Source organism: Lissotriton helveticus, chromosome 2_1 (genome assembly GCF_964261635.1).
Source record: "Lissotriton helveticus chromosome 2_1, aLisHel1.1, whole genome shotgun sequence".
Lineage (NCBI taxonomy): Eukaryota > Metazoa > Chordata > Amphibia > Caudata > Salamandridae > Lissotriton > Lissotriton helveticus.
In genome coordinates this window covers 878,773,333-878,799,432 of record NC_136059.1, presented here as the reverse complement: position 1 = coordinate 878,799,432, position 26,100 = coordinate 878,773,333, and the positions used below count along the sequence as shown (strand labels likewise).

Sequence of the window (26,100 nt, the reverse complement as noted above, 5' to 3'; positions counted from 1 at the left end):
ATGGTTTCTTGGCCACAGGGGAAAAGCCCAGCTCTCGCCCTGGCCTCGCACGTTCTAGCCCAGCACTCCTCCGTTTCTCGCACTAGCAGGTGCAGCTCCTGAATGCACGCCTCTAAATCAACTCCCTACCACCTACTAGGCTGTAGGTCCCAGGGTCCCAAATTCCCTTCACTTCCTACAGTGGCCACTGAATCACTATGCAGTGTAATGAAGGCTCCCTCCCTTTATTCAGGCCCAACCAGCTTGCATTTTTTGAAGGCCTGGGTGAAAAGTCCCAGCTCCATACACCTCTGAAATCCCAGGGGAGTCTAGCCGAGAGGTCTAAAGGCCCAGACCCCCTCTGCTCAAACTCACAGTGCCTGCATTTGCTGAAGGAGCGTGCATCCGCACTGCCTCCAAATCAGCTGGCTGCCCCCCATCCACGGAGGAGAGGCAAGCCAAGATACTCTTTGGCATGACCCCGTGCTTGCTCATGGCTGGAGCATGATTCACCCTATTGCTGCGTCACGCTCCAGGCTTCGTGGCAGGTAGCGGCTCTGAAAGGCAAGCAGCTACTGCCGCAGCAACACCACTATCACCTAGAAAAACTGTCCCTATCCTGGTGGTGCTTGGCATCATAAAGAGGCCAGATACGTGTCTCCTGATGCCTATATAGCACCCTCAACAACCCGCCATCTGCCCCTACCTTAACATATCCCCACCCTGTCGTGCAGCCAGCACGAGGCACCACGGGGAAGACTGGTCTGCGACCTTCACTTCACCTGGGGGCCGAAATTTTTAGAAGACATGTGAGAGCATAGAATAGTTTGATATTTAGCATTACCAACTGGATGTCTCTGCATTTGTGCCTTCCAAATGTAAACCATTGTGTAAATAATTTAAGCATTGAGAAAAATACCCTCTAAATCATATGCTTGCACAGGTACCCACAAATTCAGAGATGTACAAATACCCACTGCTTCTTAACTGCATATCTTGTGCCCATTTCTGAAATACATAGGTTATCTGGATACCTATTTTTCACACTACATATTTCAACATATGAATTGGTCTATACTCAGTACATAATGAAAATCCATTGCACAGTGCAGCTCATTTGTTGGCTCTGGGTACCTCAGGTTCTTGGAGAACCTACAAACCTTTATATCCTCACAACCAAAAGGGTCTGACGAACACAATAGTACATTGCTTTGTAAATTTGCCATTTTGACAAAAAGTTACAGAGGAAACCATTTATACAAATGGCTGTTTTTTCTACCCATTTAATATTTATTTATTTCAGTAGTTAGTTTCTTTGGGAAAACCTTGAGGGATCTACACATATGACCCCTTGCTGAATTTGACATTGTGTCTACTTTTACAGAAGTATATCGTTTTCCTGGATCACTCATGGGTTTTACACTGGTTAGCGCCACAAATTGGAAGTTGGTTAAAGGCACAAAAAAAGGAAAAATAGGCAACCAATTTGAAAAATGGCAAATAGCATCATCCACAGAGGCGCACATCACTATGGATTCCTCCTCGGCAATGAAATCTTTGACAGACCCGCCCTCCTGCCAAGATAAACAGTGAATCTTCCTATATTCCCCCAACCCTTTCTTGGGCACCGCCTCCAGCTGAGAAATAATCAAGTCTGGCAGGGGCCAGTCAAAGAATGGACCCACTACTCTGCCCTCCGCCACCTCTTTGTTCAGTTTTTCAGCTACCACCTGAACAAGTTCCCTATCTGGCTTCAGATTGTCTGCCCACTGGCGCCCCCTAGGACCTTGATACCCCATCCGAAAACCTTCAGTGAATCCCCATTCCAATCACAGAGCCACCTCCTTGTTAGGATACACAAAAAGCATTGGTACCAAGTCCTCCACCTTAACTGGGGTAGGGGCCCTTAGGTCCAGACTGCCCTGACCTCTAGAGGACTTCCATTGTTCCACTGGGCAGGAGAGCACTGTGTGATGGGTGGCGTCCCACACACTTGGAACATTCATGTTTAAACGTACAGGGGTGCTGGGACCAGAAACCCTTGTTGAAGGTCCAAAACACCCCAGTGGTACGTCCAATTGGCTTTGGTGCATATCCCGCTCCCTGTGCAGCGGGACGGGGCTGAAAGGACCGATGGGTCATGGGCAGACTGCTGGCCATATCTGTTGAAGACAGGATTCAGTGGACAACATCCACTGCATCCACAGCTCGGAATCCACATCCCTCCATGGCTTATCCGGATTGATGCTGACCCTTGCCCTAAACTCCTCATTGTAGCTCAGCCAGGCATATCCCCCAAAAAGCATCTCTTCCCTTGCGAATAATGTCCATGTATTTTTAGCAGCGCAATTGCCCTATGTAAATGTTGCTCACAGTATATGCTGGAGTAAATCAAAAAGGCGGAGACCCTTCCACCACCTGAATGTACCTATGTAGGTGCTTGAAGACATCAACATATTCATGCTTTCAAATTCTTTTCTTGGTCTTTTCTGACAAATGAGACCCCAAAGGCATTGCCAACCCCATGTAACGTAATCTCATTTTATGTTTGTCCTCCTCAGTTCCTTCCTTGCTTTTGTCCCTGCCATGCTCAACCTTACTGTCCGTTTGGACCCTGTACCCACTACCTGCTTACTGTCACCGACCAGTGGTAATGTCTCCGTGGTCACAGCTGTGTCCATCAGCGAGACCTGTGAATCGTCCACCACTCCATCCCCAACACCCACGGACCTGCAAGACCCACACTGAGTCTATTCAATGTTCCATGCTGCCCAACACTCTCCTTTGCCTGTCGATACTGCTCCGCCCACACCCTTATCCATACATCGTCTGCCGCTGTTTCGGGTCCTTTAGTCTTGTCACTCCTTTGTCCGCACTTAACACTTGCAAAACACCAACTTCCCCCGTTGTCCTCTCTGTCCTCCTCGGCATCCACACAGGCATATCCTCCTCATCACGCAACTACCCCTCCTCCCGTTCATCACTCTGATCACCATAGTCAATGACCAATTCATCATTGCCCACTGTCGCTGTATATTCAGGCTGCTACACCACTCTTTTCTGACCTACTGACACATCATGCTGAGACACATGGGGATCCGGCTTAATTCCTTATGTGCGAACCCTCAATGAAGGGCAGGCCGCCTTGGAACCCCCTGCTGCTTCAGGCCAATGCTCAGGGTATGTATTACGCCCCACTGGCATCTCCAACTGTCTTGCGGCCTTTAAACCGTGCTTGCACATCGCTACCCCACCAGGCTGCTCCAACCTGGGTGGTCCCTTGTGCTGCCAGGTCCATGAACCGCATAGGCTTCCACTCTACCTTTCCCCTGTTCATTATCCTCAGGCACCCAAACCCACTGCCCCCTTTGTCTGTGGCACGTATGGCTCTAGGCCCGACCTGCGCATCTACTGTCAATGGTTTCTTGGCCACAGGGGAAAAGCCCCAGCTCTCGCCCTGGCCTCGCACATTCTAGCCCAGCACTCCTCCGTTTCTCGCACTAGCAGGTGCAGCTCCTGAATGCACGCCTCTAAATCAACTCCCTACCACCTACTAGGCTGTAGGTCCCAGGGTCCCAAATTCCCTTCACTTCCTACAGTGGCCACTGAATCACTATGCAGTGTAATGAAGGCCCCCTCCCTTTATTCAGGCCCAACCAGCTTGCATTTTTTGAAGGCCTGGGTGAAAAGTCCCAGCTCCATACACCTCTGAAATCCCAGGGGAGTCTAGCCGAGAGGTCTAAAGGCCCAGACCCCCTCTGCTCAAACTCACAGTGCCTGCATTTGCTGAAGGAGCGTGCATCCGCACTGCCTCCAAATCAGCTGGCTGCCCCCCATCCACGGAGGAGAGGCAAGCCAAGATACTCTTTGGCATGTCCCCGTGCTTGCTCATGGCTGGAGCATGGTTCACCCTATTGCTGCTTCACGCTCCAGGCTTCGTGGCAGGTAGCGGCTCTGAAAGGCAAGCAGCTACTGCCGCAGCAACACCACTATCACCTAGAAAAACTGTTCCTATCCTGGTGGTGCTTGGCATCATAAAGAGGCCAGATACGTGTCTCCTGATGCCTATATAGGATGTATGACGTTACAACGCATACTTTTACAACGCATGCCATTACAACGAATTTTTTACAACGCAAAAACGTTTACAACGCATGTATTTACAACGCATGTTTTTACAACGCAGGTACCTTTACAACGCATACCATTACAACGTAAGTATTGGTAAGTATATATTAATTTTTTTTAATTTAAAATAATTGAAAATAATATAATTTAATTTAATTTAATTTAATTTAATTTAATTTTATTTTATTTTATTTTATTTTATTTTATTTAATTGATTTCATTTAAATTTAATTTTATTTTATTTTTATCTTATACCCCTGTACCCCAAAAACCCAAAACTGACCCTGAACCCTAAAAATACCCATGTACCCCAAAAACCCAAAACTGACCCTGAACCCTAAAAATACCCCTGTACCCCAAAAACCCAAAACTGACCCTGAACCCTAAAAATAACCATTTACCCAAAAACTCAAAACTGACCCTGAACCCTAAAAATACCCCTGTACCCCAAAAACCCAAAACTGACCCTGAACCCTAAAAATACCCCTGTACCCCAAAAACCCAAAACTGACCCTGAACCCTAAAAATAACCCTTTACCCAAAAACTCAAAACTGACCCTGAACCCTAAAAATACCCCTGTACCCCAAAAACCCAAAACTGACCCTGAACGCTAAAAATACCCCTTTACCCAAAAACTGAAAACTGACCCTGAACCCTAAAAATGCCCTTTACCCAAAAACTAAAAACTGACCCTGAAACCTAAAAATACCCCTTTACCCAAAAACTGAAAACTGACCCTGAACCCTAAAAATACCCCTTTACCCAAAAACTGAAAACTGACCCTGAACCCTAAAAATGCCCCTTTACCCAAAAACTGAAAACTGACCCTGAACCCTAAAAATACCCCTTTACCCAAAAATTGAAAACTAACCCTGAACCCTAAAAATACCCCTTTACCCAAAAACTAAAAACTGACCCTCAACCCTAAAAATACCCCTTAAAAAAACCCAAACATATAAAATTTAAAATATAATTATATACTTACCAATACTTACGTTGTAATGGTATGCGTTGTAAAGGTACCTGCGTTGTAAAAACATGCGTTGTAAATACATGCGTTGTAATGGTTTTTGCGTTGTAAAAGTTTCGTTGTAATGGTAGTGCGTTGTAAAAGTTGCGTTGTAATGGTTGTTTCCCGCCTATATAGCACCCTCAACAACCCGCCACATCCCCCTACCTTAACATATCCCCACCCTGTCCTGCAGCCAGCACGAGGCACCACGGGGAAGACTGGTCTGCGACCTTCACTTCACCTGGGGACCGAAATTTTTAGAAGACATGTGAGAGCATAGAATAGTTTGATATTTAGCATTACCAACTGGATGTCTCTGCATTTGTGCCTTCCAAATGTAAACCATTGTGTAAAAAATGTAAGCATTTAGAAAAATACCCTCTAAATCATATGCTTGCACAGGTACCCACAAATTCAGAGATGTACAAATACCCACTGCTTCTTAACTGCATATCTTGTGCCCATTTCTGAAATACATAGGTTATCTGGATACCTATTTTTCACACTACATATTTCAACATATGAATTGGTCTATACTCAGTACATAATGAAAATCCATTGTACAGTGCAGCTCATTTGTTGGCTCTGGGTACCTCAGGTTCTTGGAGAACCTACAAACCTTTATATCCTCACAACCAAAAGGGTCTGACGAACACAATGGTACATTGCTTTGTAAATTTGCCATTTTGACAAAAAGTTACAGAGGAAACCATTTTCACAAATGGCTGTTTTTTCTACCCATTTAATATTTATTTATTTCAGTAGTTAGTTTCTTTGGGAAAACCTTGAGGGATCTACACATATGACCCCTTGCTGAATTTGACATTGTGTCTACTTTTACAGAAGTATATCGTTTTCCTGGATCACCCATGGGTTTTACACTGGTTAGCGCCACAAATTGGAAGTTGGTTAAAGGCACAAAAAAAGGAAAAATAGGCAACCAATTTGAAAAATGGCAAAACTGTGGTAAAAAAATTACATTTTTTGATTCAGCCCTGCATGTTCCTGTAAGCTGGGAAGATAGTGACTTTAGCACATCAAACGGTTCCTGATGCCATATGAAAAGTAACAGACACTTTTATCTGGAGGAGTTTTTGTCCTATTGTTCCTAAAAATACTCAAACTGTAGCTATTTTTTGGCTAATTTCTCAATCTCCTCTAGGGGATCCACAAATCCTGGGTACCTTTAGAATTCCAAAAATGTTGGGGAATAAAGGACGCACCTTTGGCGTAGAAAAAGTGTACAATACACAGCCACGCAGCATGAAACTGTACAGCGCATAATCCAACAATCCTTAATTTAGAATGTTGGTCTAAGCATTTTCACTTTTGGAATGCATTGGAGGGAAACTGAAGGTCCACCTCTATGAGGTTGTCTGTGAGCCAAGGTCTAGCAGGCATACACAGTATTTGTTAAAATACCCCTCACACACCAAAAGGGCCCTTGGTGTCATGCTTCATCATCGGGGTCTTCCCGTCCCCCAGCGGGACGGGAAGACCCCGATGATGAAGCATGACACCAAGGGCCCTTTTGGTGTGTGACGGGTATTTTAACCAATACTGTGTATGCCTGCTAGACCTTGGCTCACAGACAACCTCTTAGAGGTGAACCTTGTTGTTTATTTATACCATTGACTGGAGGAGGGCGCACCCACCTTAGTGCTTTCTAGCACTACCTCTTCACTGCCCATTTTGATTTTTCTTTACTGGGAAACTGAAGGTCCCAGATGGTTTGCAGTGCAAAATTGTTTGTATCAGTCGCGAAAGCTTTGTATTTTTATAGGTATGTCATGCCTGGTTCTGTAAAGTTGTTAATCACAGTGGTCACTCTTCTCCCACAGTGGGAGAAAGTTCAGGGTTTGTAGCAATCAGCACTTACAGTACTCAGTCCACAATAGAAACTGGTGACCACTTAGGGGGGCATGATTATTTTGGTATATGTGGACGAGCATCCCAAGTCTTATCTTGAGTGGGTGTGTGATGTGATTTTATGTACAGTAAAAAACAGTAATCAAAGCTACTGTAAAGGTCCAGGTAGCCCTATGTGACAAAATATTCAATGATTTAATAATATAATCTCAAATCTCACAAAAAGAATTGGAATCTTCTATGCAGAAATGGACAAGGTAGAGTAAATGTGTATTTTTGATTTAAAATAGAGGACCGTAACATTCCTGAACAAAATGTGATATATTTTAACTTTTAGGTTAATGTGAAATGAGTTTTGCAAAACCTGAATGTTCTCAAACACTTAAACAGAAAGGAAAAACAACAGGATCGACAATGTCATGGGTACATGTACAATAAGGGACGAGTATCTTGGAGTTTGTGCTTGCATGCATGCGGGTGGCATGGTAAAGGCATAGCCAAGGAATGCACATGACTCAAAATAGACAACAAAAGTACCTAAATTAATTCGCTGGCAAGCCAATTGGGTGCCGTGCTGCCACATAGGACAGGTCAAAGTGATAAACAATGAGATTAACAAAAATATGAAAAGGAAGTGAAAATGGGGTGTGCTTGCTCATCACCATCTCCAATGCAAGACTGTTGTCTCGAAAAGTCTATCTCTGCCACTGGCGTGTCATACTAGGGTCTACAGGTTTCAGATGTCTGCGAATATTGGTGTCTAACAAATGGCAAATGTCTATGTCTTCTGGTGAGGGGACATAGGCTCTGCCTACCTTCAGGAAGAGCCCAATGTGCCCCAGAAAATCCAGATGTCTAGTTTTGTTGCAGCTATCACCACAATCAGACACATTTCCCCTTTTTGAAGGGAATAACCTATAGGAAGTGATAGCAATCACACCCTTTAAATTCCAAACCCTGAGGTATTGAATTTTCGAAAATTTGAAAATTATCTCATTTAGGCTTGAGTACTACTAATTGCGATCTAAGAATTTTATCTCTCTCCCTGTATCCTCAGAACGAGTCCGTACCATACTTAGTTTCATTACAGGAAGCCCTAGTGGACAGTTTAAGGGCTTTATCCACAAACGCAACTCCATCTCCTCTTTGATTCTTAACAAACTGTCCCACATTCTGAGCACCATGAAGACAGAATGAATGCCACTTGAAGGAGTAGACAAATGATGCGCATTTGAGACCCTCTGCACATATCCTCCATGGCTTTGATTAGGGCAGGGTGAAATCCCTTTGTTTTTTCTCTATAAATTACGTGAATTTCCATGAACATTTCTCAAAATTATGCTTATGCAGTGAAATGTGAATTTCTTGTATTCTGTATTATTTTTATTTTACCTGCATGCACACTTCGTTTTAAAAGTATTGTGAGATACAGGGCAGGAGAATGGTTTGAGTAGAAAATTGTTCGCTGTGCATTTTCTGTGCAAACGTGTCTCCAGCTGGTACTTTGCAAGACTTTTGAATGAGAGATGTTCTTGGTTAAGAAAATGTACACAGAATTGTGTCATTCATATCTACAGGAACAATTATGAGTCTTGCGAACTTCATCAGCGTAATTAATTTTTACACAGGCCTCTGATTCCTAGGGAATTACAGAACAAATTGTGCACTGATTCAGGCAGCCATTGCCTTTTGTAGATTATGCCAAAGTATGAAAGCATTCCAGAGCATCAACATATTATCTAGTGTTGTGTAGTGGTTGGTCTACAACCAGACTCTTTGCCAATAGTGACTCCAGCTTCTATTCTACAGTTTTATTTACATGTTTATGCTTTCAGTCCTGGGGGTTAGAACTGGATGTAGAGAATTGATGGAATGCATATTTTCATATTTTAGGTTGGATCTGCTGAATGTATTGTGTTGTAGACCATTATGAGACTACCTCCATGTGGTAAAATGGGTCAGGAGAGAGGTAAAGAATGGGCTGTGAATGAGGAAAGCCTGGAACAGGGGAGAACAAAGAGGAAGCAGATATTTGATTGGCACAAACTGTCTCCAAGCGTACATTGTGGGTACCTAACCTCTCCCTTTCTGCCTCTATTGCTGATGCTGATGATGATCTCCCGGCTGCCATCCTTTGTTGCTGGCTCACTTGTCTAGTGTAGTTGAGTTTCTTGCTTCTTTGCCCGTCAGTGCACCCTCCATCTCAGCGTTTGCCTTTCCCTATGATTGAGCAGGTCCTCGGGTCCATTCTCAGGCAGGTCCGTCTCAATCCCTACACGATTAAAGTGGGTCGCCCTCCTCGTCTTGCATTGCCTTCCGGACTCATTGCCCACTTAGTTCCCACCTCTCGCTTTTCTGTCGATGTGTGCTGGCCTGTCAGTGTGAACCTCCCCGTCCCTAGACAAAGTCCACCTCTGCATGGCTTATTCTTGTGTCTATGAAAAAGATGTAGTATACGGTGTTACTTCCTATTGGTTGGGTAAGTACTGCTCATAGGTGAGCCATTAGAAGATGGCTAGAAGGACGTTCGACCTGGATTCTGACAATAACCTACTGAAAGCTGATTCTTGCGATTCTTATGTGCCTGTGCTCGTCTTGCAAAGACATGTTTGCAGAGGCTTCAGTTCTATATGTAATTTGCTGATTGGTGTAGCTGGCCGTGCTATAGTTAAAATAAATCGACCTTTGCCAAATGTCATCGGTGTAAAGAACATAATCCTGCTGTAAGTGGTTCCCTTCGATTGAGCTGTGTGGGAAACATTTTTTTCATCTAGTTAAGCTTTAGCGCTGTCTGCCAATCTGTTGGGATGGTGTGAATGTGGAACACCCTTCAAAGAATAGGGTTGTGCCTGTTGATTTGCGCGAGTTTTGTGGCTGGCTGTAAATGATCCCTGAAACCAGTATACTTTCTTAACAAACACAGAGAAGGTGTTTCCCATCCAATGCTTGTTTTCGAGTGCATGAAAAAACAGTGAGGAACTCAGCTAGGCCTACTCATTTTTAGACTAAACACACATTCTGTAATAGAATTAAATGATTGGAAAACTATGTTTTTATAGTATTTTACTCAAAATGTAAAAGAGATTGTCAAAGCACTTCTGAGGAACCAGAAGGGAAATTGCTTCCAAGGCTTTTGAGCACAACCCTTGCTCATTTCCTGGTAAATTCTACATGGCAAGTTGAGATGGCCCCTCCCAATTTGACAGTCCTTCTTGAGACCACCAAACTCAGCGAGTTGCCTTTGCAAAGGGACAGGGCCCCCCAAGTAAAAGCATTCTATTGAAAACAGTCTCAGGCCTGGTGCTGAGTGGGATCATTTTGAATAGCAGCTGCTACGAGGGGAGTTGCATTCAGGTTTTGCCTGCTGGCGAGGGGTTACAAGCATGCACATTCCAGATACAGCACCTCGTTCTCTAAAATACTTGTACAGGTGTCACCTTTCAGTTTACCAACCGGTGCTGCCTGCTTTAGAACTAAAACATCAGTGTGTCTCTCCATGATTAAACATGCATTGACAAAGCATTGGGTGTGGCTCAGAACAATAAACGTGTGGATGCTGTCGTCTGTGCAGCCAGTCATCCATCTACACATGCACTCAGTCAGTCATCATTCATCCACTAAGTCACCCACCTTGGCACCATTGCATCTACTCCTCCAAACATTGACTCAGTCTTGTGTTGACTCATCTTCAATATCTCACACACACTTGACAGTCAGTGAAGAGGTACTTTCAGTTGTCATCTGTTGGCTTTGATGCTAGTGTGTGTTTACTGTAGTTTGTGACTGCTGGTCTGTGAGGGAGTGGGTTTGCTTTTAGTAGCGTGAGATGGGCTGCTAGTATGTGAGTGGTGTCAGTAGACTGCTGCTGTGTCAAGCACATGAGAATGCTGTCTGCTGTGTGTGGCAGTGTGTGACCAGTCTGTGGTTGTGAATGCATTGGTGTGACTGCTACTCTGAAGCAGAATTGATAGTTTGTGAGGGTTGTAAGAATGCTCTAGTAGTGTTTTCCGGTTACGCTGTAAGTGGGGCGCGAGTATTTCTGGTTTGTAGATGGCTTTGCTTCCTCCCTTTTTCCCTTTGTGCTCATTGTGTTTTTGTTGAGACCTTGGCTGAAGATATGCTGAGTACTTATTAAGCGATGAACAGCTTTACATTTTACTCTCGAAAACGTGCTGTGGCCATCAATCCTATATATAGTCCTCTTCCTCAGCTTGTGAACCACGACGGTCAGCTTTTTCCTAGCGAGGCTTTTCAAAGATTGATTGAGGGGTTACTGACCCGTGCTTTCCATTTGTTAGGTTTCGCCTGCACGGTGCTTGCTAAGTCTACTTTAATAAAGCATTGGCAAAGCTAATAGGTTGCGCCTATGCAAAATCTATTGGCTTTGCCATTGTTTTTTTTTACATGTTGCACACCAATTGAGCTGCTGTGACAAAAAACGTGCTATGATGCGGTCATGCTGGCGGTGTCGTAGTGCTTTACTCCCTTTAAGGCATGTTGCACAGCAGCTCAACTACCGTGCAACATGTAAAAAATATTGTCAAAACCAATAGATTTTGCGTAGGCGAAACCTATTGGCTTTGCTAATGCTTGTTTACATTACTGACAATCTTGCATTGGGTGGTCACTCATGAAATCTTGTCTGATATTGTTGCTAGTATAGTACTAATAATATTGGTAGATCGAGATTCTTTGTATTAATAAGTAGCTCTTACTTTAGAAAAGGTTATAAATTGAAAGGAGAGATTTCACTAAACCAGGGAATTAAATAGGAGAGCGTTGAGAACTCAAAAAAGACACGACAAATGTTTTTCGGTAGTGTACCAGAGTAAGTGCCTTATGATGAAAATGTCACAATTTTTCAGCACGAGATGTGAAAAATACCAACCGGACATATTGAAGCATTATGTTCGAACCAAACCTTCAACTTTAAACACTGTCGCAATTCTTCGTGCCTAGGTCTCGTAAAACTTGCGGCCATATTATCACCAGAACCTGGGCTTCTATGGGAATTCACAAGGGCATATTATCAAGCCCATTATCGCCACTTTAGCGGCAGTTTCCTGCCGATAAAAGCGGCGATAATGTATCACCCTTTCTTGATAATATGGCCCTTGATTCTTAGTCCGTCTGCAGTATTCCAGTATTCCCCTAAAGAATGAAAAATTCCAGGGGGAAATTATACTTCCATATCAGTTTCTGCAGGTTTTCCCACATTCCTGGACGTTTTTCTGCAGACATCTTCCCATAGGCTTTTTCTAGCAAAATATGATGTTGGAAAGCCCAGACCGCATGGCTGTATCGCACACCTCGAAACTCGGATTCAGGCATAAAATCCTGTTTCAGCCCAAAAGAGAATGGGATTTCCGATAAACTCGAAATTAGTACCTTAATGTTTTATGTAAGGACTTAAAAACCAGAAAGTCCGAATCAATAAAAGTTCTCAGCCTTCTATTTCATGAAAGGCGCTGTCTGCAGTGAGTATGTGCGCCACATGTCTTGAGAATTTTTAAAGAATCCGCGCCGTGATCCATGTTTTCTGCATTATAACTTTGATTTATTCACTTAAATGTGTTAGGAATTTTTGATGTAGCTGGGTATGGTATGCATGTCATGTAAAGCAGATGGTCGTTATTTATAAAAGATGCATCTTTGAGTCAAAGGCATTCTGCATTCTTGAAATGAAATGATAACAAAACTGGCGGAACTGATTGATATTGTTTTGTCCAACTGTATGTTTGTAAAGGCATCCATAAACAACATGTACTACTGTAAATATATCTGATGCCACCTTGAAGCTGTGTTTCTCGTAATATGAGGGATTCAGACCAAGAGAGATTCATAGTCTTGCATGATATTTACAATCAAAGAGAATTGCCAAAGATGTACTGTTGGGTAGTATATTAGCAAAGCGAATGTGTTAATGTTTAAGCCATAAGTATTCATTTCACACTTCAGAATGTCTGAAAAACACAACAAACATTTCAAAATGAGTTTGAGATGAAAATGCCAGCATGTGTGCCTGGAGAACTGTAATTTATCTTTTCTCTTTGTAGACGTGGATGAATGCCAGGCAATACCAGGCCTTTGCCAAGGAGGAAACTGCATCAACACAGATGGGTCCTTCGAGTGCAGGTGTCCGGCTGGCCACAAGCAAAACGAGGCAACCCAGAAATGTGAAGGTCAGTAAGTGTTGAATCGAGATGCTTCCTTCTGATTGGCTGCTGGCTGCTAAATAACTCATATATTTGAATAAATGTTATGGTGTTCTAGGAGACTCTGTCCGGGATAATGCAGGAAGCAGGAGCATGTGAAACTCCTCTTCTCGCGCTGCGGAAATCCTACCTGTGTGTGGAGAAAGTTTTTCGCTATGCATGCAAGATGTCTGCCATCTTTATTGCACCCAACAGAATCTCCCATTGCAGTGAGCCACTTGGGCTCACCATCACAGGGAGTGACGTTGACACGCATCTGTTTGGCAGGGTGCAGCCGAACAAATAAATGCCTAACAAAAAATTAATGTGTCCATCTGTAACAAAACTGGTGCCCATGTAAAGCACTCTGATACCTGATATCCTCAGGTCTAATTTGCGCTATATAAAACTTTAAAAAAATAAAAAATAAAGAAGGCTGGACCGCTCATGGTCAGTTCCGTGTGTGTGTGTGTTATTCGTATTGGTGTTTGCTATGCCTAGGCCCAACGCTGCAAACCTGGGTTATGTGTATCCATTATACCCTACCCCCCACCCCCGTCTTACCGGTTGACATCCATGTCCTTCTCCTGTGGCCACTGTGTAATTGCAGTGGCACTTATTAGGAGTAGGGGGGATTGGAGTGTGATTGTAGGTTGTGGCACACTGCCCAGGGGCAAGGCCTACCATCTGCATCTGGAAAGTAAAATACCTACTGTTGTAACTGTCTGCTCCTTCCTAAGACAAAATATGGATAATAAATGTAACATTGTCCAGCAACAAAAGGCGCTTTAAGGCAGGCGGATGGTGACAACAACCTAGAACATCTGCTTTGTCTCGGGAATAATCTCCAATCCACAGCTCAGAGTCATTACCTAACCGCTCCCTTGGAAAACGCTGCTCAATAAACACTATCACCAGGGATACCCCCCCACCCCCGTGGATTTTGGTATTACAGAAGGGGCCACAGACACATGGCTCACACCTTCTGTAGTATGGATCCTACTGGCACTAAATATGCACCAGTGCAATCCAATGGGGCTAGTCCTCATTTACATGAGAGTGTGGTCCATACAAATAAGGCAATCTTTTGCCTTTGCGCAGGCACAATGGCGAAGAAGTCATCAGAAGGCACACTGTCACTGTGCCTCGAGGGTATTCCTTGGCAGAGGGGGGCACAGGACTGCCAGAGGACCCTCCACCCCCCTCCCCGGGCATTCCCTCTGGCAGGTGAAATTATTGAGGTGATATGTGCCAACTTTTGAAACTCTGGCAGGGTTACTACTTACAGTGAAAGGCAAATAGTTAAACAGCTGGAATGCCTTTCGCTAATGTGCTGCTCCCAGTGCAGGTGTAAACCTGCATCTGCATTTTGAACAGTGCCTTCGCTTTAATTATCCCAGCCTGCTCAAGGGGGTAACCAGTTAAAGGTGAGCCTAGGCACAGAGAAAGACTGTCTGCCCACTACAATACAGCTCCTAGAACTAAGATGGCTGAAATGTAGCATAGCAAATGGTCAAGCCCTGTCTATTAAAATCCAACCATAAAAAGTCTTTAGACTAGTTTATAAAGGCAGCTCTGGTATTGCACATCACATACATAATACTGTTCATTAGAGTAATGGTGCTTATCAACCCTGAAGCTCAACCACCAATAGCCTCATCCATAAAATGCAAAGAGATATTCTGGTCGGATTAAACACTCAAAACTTCAAAATAAATCCCCAATGTTCTGAAAAATGCTTGGAGACAATGTATAATCAAACTGTTTTCCTTACATTCATAAGCTACTCTGAAACCAAACTTCATCCAGTAGTAAGTGCATTGCTTGATACATACAAAGAGCAAAAAACAGGAACCAAGCCTGTCTTCAGCACATTTTAACTTTCAGAAGCATAGCTATCTTTTAAGAGGGACTCTTTGTTGGTGCACTAGTTTTTCAAAAAGAATGCATGTTTGTCGTCTGCAGTGCATTGGGTGAAAGCAATATTCCATGTTATTTGATGGAATTAAACAAACTCATTGTGTTTCATGGTGGATGTGTCAGCTCTATCACCCCTTCTCACTACCCAAGTTATCATGTCATGGTAGACCTCTGTGGTTACATGTGCTGCTCATTTTAGGAAGGTGATCAATACACATAGGCTTGCAGCTGCAGTTTAATCTAGTAGGAGCCCTGATGTTTTCAAATGGCTTGCTGTTTTCCTTCTTTTAAACAGTCTTCTGTTTTTACTATGTGGTAATAAACACTCTTCTTGGCTATTTTTTCAAATGCTTTAAGTCCCTAGTACAGTGCAATGTGTGTGCCCGGTACCTGTAAATCAAATGCTGCTAGTGGGCCTGTAGCACTGGTTGTGCCACCCACATAAGCAGTCCTTCAAAGGGTTCACTGACCTGCCACTGCAGAGTCTGTGCGCAGTTTGCTAACTGCCATGTCGACCTGGCAAGTGCACCCACTTGCCAGGCCCCAAACCTTCCCTTTTCTTACATTTAAGGCACCCCTCAGGTAGGACCAAAGTAACCCCATGGGCAGGGTGCAGTGAATGTGAAAGGTAGGACATGTACTGGTGTGTGTAACATCTTACAATTATAACGTTCCTGTGATGACCTGTCTCTCTGTGTGGTCTGGTTCCATGCTGGAACTTAGAGCTTGGAACCACCTGTCACCAATGTTCTTCTAACATGTAAGTTCCATAGTTGTCAGTTGTTAGCTGACTGTTGGTTGGGGCTGAATAAATATTACTTGCTAACCTAATCCTGGATAAACTCTACTTTGTTACACTGGCGACGTTTGAGGGTGGGATCTACATGTGCAAGTCGACCTCAACAACAGCTGTATAGCTGAAGGAAAAGAGGAAAACTCACCTTGCTGCTGTGTGGAAGAAGGAAGGTCAATCCATATCTTCCAGGAATAGCTGTGGCTCAGCGAAGGAAACGCGGTGAGAAACCAAAAGAAAGAAGAAAACGCGACGAAAATCGGCAAAGGTAGTCAATTTCTATGGTTTAAGAAGGAAAATATGTAAAAAAACGGAGTTTGAATGTGACGTCGATTTTCGAGGGTAAATTCCCAAAGAAAAAAGACTATTTGTTGGAAGAAAGTTGGCTGACATCTTTGAATGGGAAAGTTAAAAAAAAAAAAAAAAACAAGCGACATTGACCATAGAAAGAGATACAGTTGTTGTGTGGCGGCCATTTTAAGTCGGTCTTTAAAAAAAAAAAAAAAAACAAGCTCGACCAACCAAAGAAAGAAGCACTAATGTTTTGTGGCGGCCATTTTGACTTGGTTTAAAAAAAAAGAGCTCAATCTCCTTAAGTAAAAAGACTGAATGTATGTGACGAATTAGTGGCGGCCATCTTGAGAGAATTTTTTTTCGTTTTTTTTTCTCTCTTAATTCAAGAAGGAGGACAACAGGAAAAGCGGTCGTTCGTCGTGTGGCATTGTCGAAATTCATAATTGAATGGTAAAAAGAGGACAGAAAGGCCTGTTGTGCACAAGAAAGAAGAAAAAAAGTCGAGTGAAAAACAGAAAGACAGAAAGGCCTGTTGTACACAAGAAAGAAGGAAAAAAGTCGAGTGAAGTCGGAGGAGCTTGTTGAACAGAGAAAGGCACACAAACTGGAAGAAGTGGCAAGAAGTGCTTGAAAGGAGATTCAGGATCAACTTGTTAAAACTGCACGAGAAACTTGGAGCCTGTCAACGGTGATGTGCACACCTTTTGGGGGAAGGGAGGAAGTACATTGATGGTTAAAAGTATAAAGGGGAATAAGGTTAAAGTGTGTTAAGAGGAATTGGGGTAGCAAAATGCAGAATGTAACTGCGCCTCCTTTCTTTCTGATGGAACCAGGGGAGCCACTGATTAGGTGGAAAAAATGGAAGAAAATATTTGAGAATTACGCGAGGGTGTGTGGTGCGAATTTGAGTGGTGAAAGAAAGCATGCCTTATTAATGCATTGTTTGGGTGGAGAAGGCCAGGAGATTTTGGAGACTCTTCCACTTATTCCACTAGCAGATCAAAGAGGTTTGAATGAATTTGAAATATGTGTTAGGCAGTTGGATTTGCATTATCTTCCTAAAGTAAGTACCATTATGGAAAGGTACTATTTCGGGTTACGAGAGCAGGGTAAGGAAGAGAGTGTTGAAGAGTACATTACTGCACTAAGAAAGCTGGCATCAAGTTGTAAGTTTGGGGGTTTGGTGGAAGAAAGAATAAGGGATCAGTTCGTTTTGAGATGTGTGAGTGATAAAATAAGGGAGGAGTTGTGGTTAAAGGATGAACCTGCACTTGAAGAAGTGATAGGTATTGCAAAAAGGGTTGAACACATGTTAAAATGTGTTGGAGAACTGAGCAAGGAGAAAAAGGATGAAAAACCAAGTAGTTGTTCAGCACAAGAAGTGGTGTGTCAGGCCGTGAAGAGAGATGATGAGAAAAAAAAAAGAAGTGTGTGAGGGAGAAAAATTGAAAGGGGAGGTTGATGGAGGTATTCCAAAATTACAGACAAGTAAGAAATTCACAACGCCTTTTCAAGGAAATTGTTATAGATGTGGGAAATATGGGCATATGGCGAATGCGAGAGAGTGTCCTGCCCTTAAGTTCAATTGTAATGTGTGTGGAAGAAAGGGGCATATTGGTAGAAATTGCAGATCAAGGGTTGGGAGAGATACGAGGACAGAGACTAAGTTGGTTAGTTTTCAGATTAATGATGATCTTGTAGAACATCCTTCTGATTATGTGTTGGTTGGGGAAGCAAGTGTGCTAATGAAATTTGATTCATGCTCACATGTTACTTTCATTTCAAAAGAGGTGTTTGAAAATGTGTTTGAAAGTAAAAAGACTTTGTGTAAACCGGATATAAGACCAACAGGTTATCAAGAACAACCCATAAAAATAATGGGTTACTTTTTTGACTGCATTGAATATAAGGGGAGGTTTGTGGAAGCAAAAATGTATGTGGCAAACAGGGGAGACAACTTGTTGAGTTGGTCTCATCAAGCAAAGTTGGGTGTGAGTCTCAATCCAAATGCACATCCAGTTATTCAAGTACAGTCTGTAGATGATGAAGAGAATAAGTTTATAAAGAATTTTAAGGAATTATTCAGTGAAAGACTTGGATGTATAAAGGGTTACAATCACAACATCAAACTGAAGTTAGGTGCGGTGCCTATTGCTGCTAAAGTAAGGCGCATTCCAATTTGTGTAAAGGATGCTGTGGGAAAAGAGATTGAGAGGTTGTTGTCGACTGGGGTTATACAACCTGTAGAGGCAACTGAATGGCTCGCACCAATTGTGGTCGCGAGGAAGCCAAATAATGAGATTCGGCTGTGTGTTGACCTTCGTGCATTAAATAAGGAGGTAATAGTTGACAAGTACCCTTTGCCAAACATTGAGGAGTTGGTTTCTACACTAGATGGGGCTTGTTACTTCACCACCTTGGACATGGCTTCGGCGTATCACCAGGTCCCGCTTAAAGAGGAGTGTCAAGAGCTTACTAGTTTTATAACACCAATGGGGGCATTCAAGTTTTTAAGGAGGCCTTTTGGGCTGGTTTCGGCAGCCTCGGTATTCCAGAGAATTATGGAAGATCTGTTCAAAGGAATACCGGGGGTAAGATGTTATCAGGAGGATGTTCTCATTTCTGGTAAGAATGAACATGAACATGATGAAAGGGTTTGTCTTGTGTTGAAGAAGATGATGGATGTTGGGTTAACTTTACGACGGAGCAAGTGCAAGTTTGGTGTCAATGAGCTAGAATATTTGGGCCACCACATTTCAAGGAAGGGCATTTGTCCAAAAAAGGAACTTGTAGACACAATTGAAAAGTTGAAGGAGCCATGTTCAAAAGAAGAGGTGTCATCTTTTTTGGGCATGGCGGAGTTTTACAATAAGTTTATCAGAAATTTCGCAGATAAGACTGTTAATCTTAGGAAAATCATGTGTAAAAATTCTGTGTTTAATTGGACAGAGGAGTGTAGTAGAGAGTTTGCTCAGGTAAAGATGGATCTGAGGAATGCACCAAATTTGCAGGCGTTTGTCCCAGGGGATCCAACGTTTATTGTACCAGATGCTAGCAGTAAGGGTCTGGGTGCTCTGTAGTTACAGGTGAGGAAAGACAAAGAGGTTCTAATAGCTTGTGCTTCGAGATGTTTGAAGGGGGCGGAGTTGAATTACTCTGTCATAGAGAAAGAGGCGCTTGGAATATATTGGGCTGTGAATAAATTCAGGAAGTTTGTTTGGGGTTCCTCCATTACCATCAGATCTGATCACAAGCCACTAAAGGAAGTGTTTGAAAAGAAGGGGTTGGACTCAATCTCGGCGAGAATTAGGAGGTGGGTAATTTCTTTGCAGGAGTTTGTGTTCAGGTTTGAGTATATTCCAGGAAAAACTAATGTCTCAGCTGATTGTCTGTCAAGGCTGGTGGATGTCGTAGAAAATGTAGATGAAGCTTTGGTAGACGATTTTGAGTGTGAATTAAAGGTGTGTGACGTTACTTTGGGTGCGGTGAAGGAAGATGCTTGGAGAGAAGAGTTGAGTAAGGATGAAGAATTAAAGGAGATCATTAAATTGTTGGAAGGTGGTATGTCTCGTTCTCTAAAGAAACCTTGGTCAATGATTGCTGATGAGTTAGCAGTGGTGGATGGTTTGCTCATGAGAGGTACTAGATTAGTTCCACCTGTTAATCTAAGAAGTGTTCTGGTGGACATGTCTCATGAGGGACACTTGGGCATTTCTAAGACGAAAGAACGCATACGAATGGACTTCTGGTGGCCAGGTATTGATTTGTTGGTGGAACGCACAGTTAGGGATTGCTCTTCTTGTCAGGCAAGTGATAAAGTTTTGAGAACTAGGTTTTCCCCAATGGTTTGCAGGAGGTTGCCTAGGTCCCCCTGGGATGAGATTGCAGTTGATATTGTGGGGCCGTTACATGGTGAGCATCAAACTCCGTTTATGTTGGTTTTATTGGACTTGTATTCAAGATGGGTTGAGGTTAGTTTGGTAAGGGAGATTACAAGTGAGTCTGTTATTTCTTTCTTGGAGTCTGTCTTTAAGCGCAAGAGTTTCCCGAACTCCATTCTCTCTGACAATGGGCCACAATTTTGTTCTGGGAAAGTTGAGGATTATCTCAGTAGGTGTGGCATAATTCACAAGAGGATTTCTTTGTATCATCCTGAGGCAAATGGTGCTTTGGAGAGACTTAACAAAACTTTGAAAGAAAGCATTCAGTTGGCAAGGGTTAACAATTTGGACTGGAGAAGGGAGTTACAGAACAGAATTTCAGCTTATCGATTCTCTCCACACTCAACTACAGGAAAAACTCAGTTTGAACTTTTCAAGGGTAGAGCGCCTAATACTTGTTTATGTCCTGCCTGGATGGCTGCAGACAAGGGTGTAAAAAATAATGATGTGGGTGCATGGAGAGAAAGGGAATTGAAACTACAGAGGCAAAGGAAGATGTATGTAGATAGGAGAAATTCTGCAAAAGAATCCAAATTCAAGGTGGGGGAGGTGGTAAAGATCAGGGCTCCTGTGGGCTGTCAAAACTGGTCAAAGTTTTCTGTTCCTAGAACCATTGTGAACATTTTCAAAAATGCTGTAAAGACGAAGGATGGTCGTATCTGGAACAATAGTCGTGTTTCTCATTTTGGGGGAAAAGGGAAATGTGAAGACAATGTTGTTGTTCCTGATTTGCATTCTGATTCTTCTCGTAAGAGTGTGAGAGTACGCAGGCCTCCTGTTCACTTGCGTGATTATGTATAGGAATCTTCTCTTTTGTTTCTTCATTTGTTAAGTTGCCTATTTTTATTGCTGGACATGTAAAACTGTTTAATGTTTAAGAGGGAGAAGTGTGATGACCTGTCTCTCTGTGTGGTCTGGTTCCATGCTGGAACTTAGAGCTTGGAACCATCTGTCACCAATGTTCTTCTAACATGTAAGTTCCATAGTTGTCAGTTGTTAGCTGACTGTTGGTTGGGGCTGAATAAATATTACTTGCTAACCTAATCCTGGATAAACTCAACTTTGTTACAGTTCCTTTGGGACAAGATAGAGAAATGGAGTTTGGGCTCCCTGAACTCCGAATTTAATAACACATCTTTTATTAAAGATGGTTTTTAAATTATGTGTTTGAAAATGCCACTTTTAGAAAATATATAAATCAACAAAAGAGTGACTAAAAGAAGAAAAGAGGGTTTAGTCAATTCATAGCATTACAAGAATATATTCAGTAGGTTTTGATTATTCATACAGAATCGTGTGGCATGCACAGAATAAAGAAAAAGAGCCCTCAGGCACCAACAAGACAGTTGGTTGCCATTTGTCTTCATTGGGTTCTTTTCTTTAAGAAAAAGTGAATCAGTGAGTTAAAAGAAGTGTGGGTTACTCCCCAGACAAAATTACTTTATTAAGGGGGTAGCTCTAACTTCATTAAAATAGGTGAAAAGTCGGACGGATTGGTGATTATGTTAATTTGAACCACACAGTCCTCTGAGTGAAAACAATAATAGGTCAACATGTTTCTGCTATTGGGAGCCCAACTTGACTCAGTATTCATCAGGACCATTACAATTACGTCACATGCGTAAAGCACACTAAGGCTTCACTGTCATATGAAGCAAAGAAAAAATATATTAAAAAGAAATACGACCTTGTGTGTATCCAAAAGCACTCGAAATTTCTAGTGCTTCACCTCCTATATGTGAGGAATTTGTCTGTGAAAACAATACATATAACAAAACAACAAAAACGATTGTGATTAAAAACCACTCGGGTCTCATACAATATGAAATGTATCTATAGTGCAAAACAACCACATTTAATTCACAAAACATGAGGTGAGAAAGTTAAAACGAGGCCACAACTCTATTGAGGCTGCACCCATTGTCTAGCATGCAAAATGAACACAAGATTTAGTGATACAGATGCAGCTAAAAGTGCCACCTTTGGCCCCTACGTTCGTTTATGAATTCTTTTATAGCCCAAGGAAAAAGGAAAGATTTTCACCTAAACCCTGTTTTACGCGCATTCAATTCAAAATTAAAAAGGAAGCGCAATTGAGAAGTTTTCTCAAACCATATTGTTAACCAAATGACCATTATTAAAACAACTCGACAACCTTGGTTGACGAAATCCTAAAATACACCTTACTTAACACATGGAAGACCAGAGAAAATACGAGCATACTGGCACAAATACTCACACGATTATCTAGTGAGAAATGTACCATGAGCTCGCGGCAGGGGAAAATCTTCACGCCCGGCGTTCTCTAAACATAAAGAAAACCGAAGGAAGCAAACCTGTTAAGAGTCCGGTTGAATGCAAAAGAAGGGCATGTTAAGGATAGCAGAAATGCCTCTCGGTGAGCCGTCGGGGATGACGACCCACAAAGCCAGCGTCAAACCACCCCGCCACACCCCTCCCCGCTTACCAAACTCCCGGCGGCTCTCCACCTCTCAACCTGTTTGTTGCCACATCCGCGGCCCGAAAATACTGGGACCTCGGCAACAAACAGTCTTAAACACTTTTTACACTACCGGCGAATGCAGATGACGTGTCAGTGTTGCCGAACACGTGACCTGCACCCGATGTATTTCTTAAAGGGCTACGTGCATAAATGTGACATGAATGAACTATTTACGAACAAAAACAGATTGACTCATTTTTTTGGATACTTTTTTGAACAAGCAAAATCCCAAGTCCTCGGAAGGTCAGTGGGAAATTTGCCGCGAGCTCATGGTACATTTCTCACTAGATAATCGTGGAAGTATTTGTGCCAGTATGCTCGTATTTTCTCTGGTCTTCCATGTGTTAAGTAAGGTGTATTTTAGGATTTCGTCAACCAAGGTTGTCGAGTTGTTTTAATAATGGTCATTTGGTTAACAATATGGTTTGAGAAAACTTCTCAATTGCGCTTCCTTTTTAATTTTGAATTGAATGCGCGTAAAACAGGGTTTATGTGAAAATCTTTCCTTTTTCCTTGGGCTATAAAAGAATTCATAAACGAACGTAGGGGTGGCACTTTTAGCTGCATCTGTATCACTAAATTTTGTGTTAATTTTGCATGCTAGACAATGGGTGCAGCCTCAATAGAGTTGTGGCCTCGTTTTAACTTTCTCACCTCATGTTTTGTGAATTAAATGTGGTTGTTTTGCACTATAGATACATTTCATATTGTATGAGACCCGAGTGGTTTTTAATCACAATTGTTTTTGTTGTTTTGTTATATGTATTGTTTTCACAGACAAATTCCTCACATATAGGAGGTGAAGCACTAGAAATTCCGAGTGCTTTTGGATACACACAAGGTCGTATTCCTTTTTAATATATTTTTTCTTTGCTTCATATGACAGTGAAGCCTTAGTGTGCTTTACGCATATGACGTAATTGTAATGGTCCTGATGAATGCTGAGTCAAGTTGGGCTCCCAATAGCAGAAACATTTTGACCTATTATTGTTTTCACTCATAGGACTGGGTGGTTCAAATTAACATAATCACCAATCCGTCCGACTTTTCACCTATTTTAATGAAGTTAGAGCTACCCCCTTAAAAAAGTCATTTTGTATGTGGAGTAACCCACACTTCTTTTAACTCACTGATTCACTTTTTCTTAAAGAAAAGAAGCCAATGAAGACAAATGGCAACCAACTGTCTTGTTGGTGCCTGAGGGCTCTTTTTCTTTATTCTGTGCATGCCACACGCTTCTGTATGAATGGTCAAAACCTACTGAATATATTCTTGTAATGCTATGAATTGACTAAACTCACTTTTCTTCTTTTAGTCACTCTTTTGTTGATTTATATGCTAATTCCTTAAGGGGTATAAGAGTGGCCTTTGAGCCCTTTCTCTCCTGTTGATTATATATACTTTTAGAAAATAGACATTTTCTTGCTTAAACTTCCTATGTGCCTTTGCTGGGTTGTGGATTGACTGGCTTTGGAGTGAGAGCGGCTGGGGATGTACATTCACTGTAGACATCCACTGGGAGCGGGAGGGGTTGAGGTGTGTCCTGCATTTCCTGGTTGAGTCCGGGCTGGGCTGAATAGACCTGGGTTCCATTTTGAGAAGTGGGAAGAGATTTCCTTGCACATGAATAGTCCTGGACTGCCTTACACAATGCTGTCTCCGCCTCCTGCCAGGAAACTGGGCCAGAGAGGACAGAACTGGTTTGGTCTAAGCACAGAGACTCTCAGCCACAGGAGAACAAAGAGAAATGTGGTATAAATATTGGGGCCTAGACCCCCGAACTTTAGAACCCTTTTGGACTCACCAACCTGCCAAGAAGAAAAGCTGAAGAATCTGTGATGAGGAACCACTTTGCTGTGTGTATTTTTGTGTTGGCCTGCAGTGGCTGCTTTTGTCTTGGGCAGAGAAAGGACTGGACTGAACTTTCTGCAACTTCTTAGTTAGAGGTTCTCGATGGGCTTGAAGTAGAGCTTGACCCCTGTTAAAGAAGTCTCATGAACAGCAAAGATTTCAAGTTCATCTGCTACCAAAACTGGAAACTGTGTTTGTGCTGCAACAGAAGAAAAAGAAACCGACACCGCCGCTGCTACCTTCTAGACCTGAAGGCACCACCACGTTTCGCAACGCAACCCTGGTCTTACCGACGATGCTGTTCAACATCACCACCCAGATGCTGCTTGTACCGTGATCTGTGGGCACCGCACATAGCAACGTCTCGCTTCACTCCACCACCCTGGTATCCCTGACGATGACACTCCACGCCAACATCAATGCTGCTGCTTGTACCGTGGTTCGGGGGCACTGCTTGTAAGGTACACAACACACCACCCTCATCCCGCCCTCATCTCGGAGTCGATGGCGCCATTGACTCCGGTTCATCAGTTGACAACAGCGCTTCCCCAATGATAACGCCACTGCTTGCACCGTGACCTGCCAGCACCGCAACGAACACCGCATCACTTTGCACCACAGCCCTGGTCTCACCGACGTCGCTGGGCGACCGTCACCGAGCTGCTGCCTGCACCGCAACCTGAGGGCACCACACACCACACTGCTGCACTTCGCATCACTGCCCCAACGCCTGCTACTGCCAGCACTCCTGACTTCAACTGTAAGGAGTTCGTTCGGCAACACGTGTGACTTCAAGTGCCCCATGACTCCTGTTTCGACCTCCGGAACCCACGCCTACTTAAGCCGACTCTTCGGAGGTCACTGCGAGGTCCCGGTCGCCCTGCATTTCTAAAAGGTACTGTTTTGCAGGTCTTCCTGCCAACCTGCCAACTAGAGACCCCCATTCCTAGCAACACCTAAAACGAGAATAAAATGGGAGTAGCCAGTCAATATTCATGTACAATTAGCACAGAAAGAAAGAACTGTGCCTTCTTTGCACTTTTACTAATAGGTAGACCTTACATGGCTGATTCACAGAGACATGCAAGAGTATGTAAAAGACTACTACAGGAGTACTAGTTTACGTACTCCAAAACATATTTGTTAATAGGGCCCATGGCATCCTCCTGTCATGAAACAATAGCAACGCCTTAATCTACAGGCACCATTGAACATGTACAACTCACATTTAGGCAATGTTGAATGCATACAACTTACTGAAATGCACTCGTCAATACAGACGGCACGCCGACAATCATCTGTGTACATAGGATACATATAGGGATACATAAAAGCCAAAATAACTCACACAGAGGCACACATACGTATTAGCATACCTAAGGATTAGACCAATGTCATATATGGCACCTTTGCCCATTCCGGGGAGTTAGGAGATACAGGAATAAGACACGCGTACTTGTTAGAGTTGCTAGCTATACTAGGGTTTGAGCAATAAAGACATGCAGGCATCATGCTTAAGGAATGGAGATTGCTTTTATCAACATGCTACTTTTTCGTAAGTCCACTCTTGCCAAAGGGGATTTTCGACAAGCAATACAATTTCTGGTGTTAACAA

General features: G+C 42.9%; 1 protein-coding gene across 1 annotated transcript in view; it reads left to right on the top strand.

Annotated features, from left to right (window-relative positions):
- The window catches only part of FBN2 (fibrillin 2), a 1,174,837-nt gene that overhangs the window by 448,792 nt on the left and 699,945 nt on the right, over nucleotides 1–26,100 (top strand). The window contains exon 7 of the mRNA XM_078675609.1: nucleotides 13,046–13,171. Coding sequence (XP_078531735.1) covers nucleotides 13,046–13,171 — 126 coding nt within the window. The remainder of the gene's footprint in view (nucleotides 1–13,045; nucleotides 13,172–26,100) is intronic.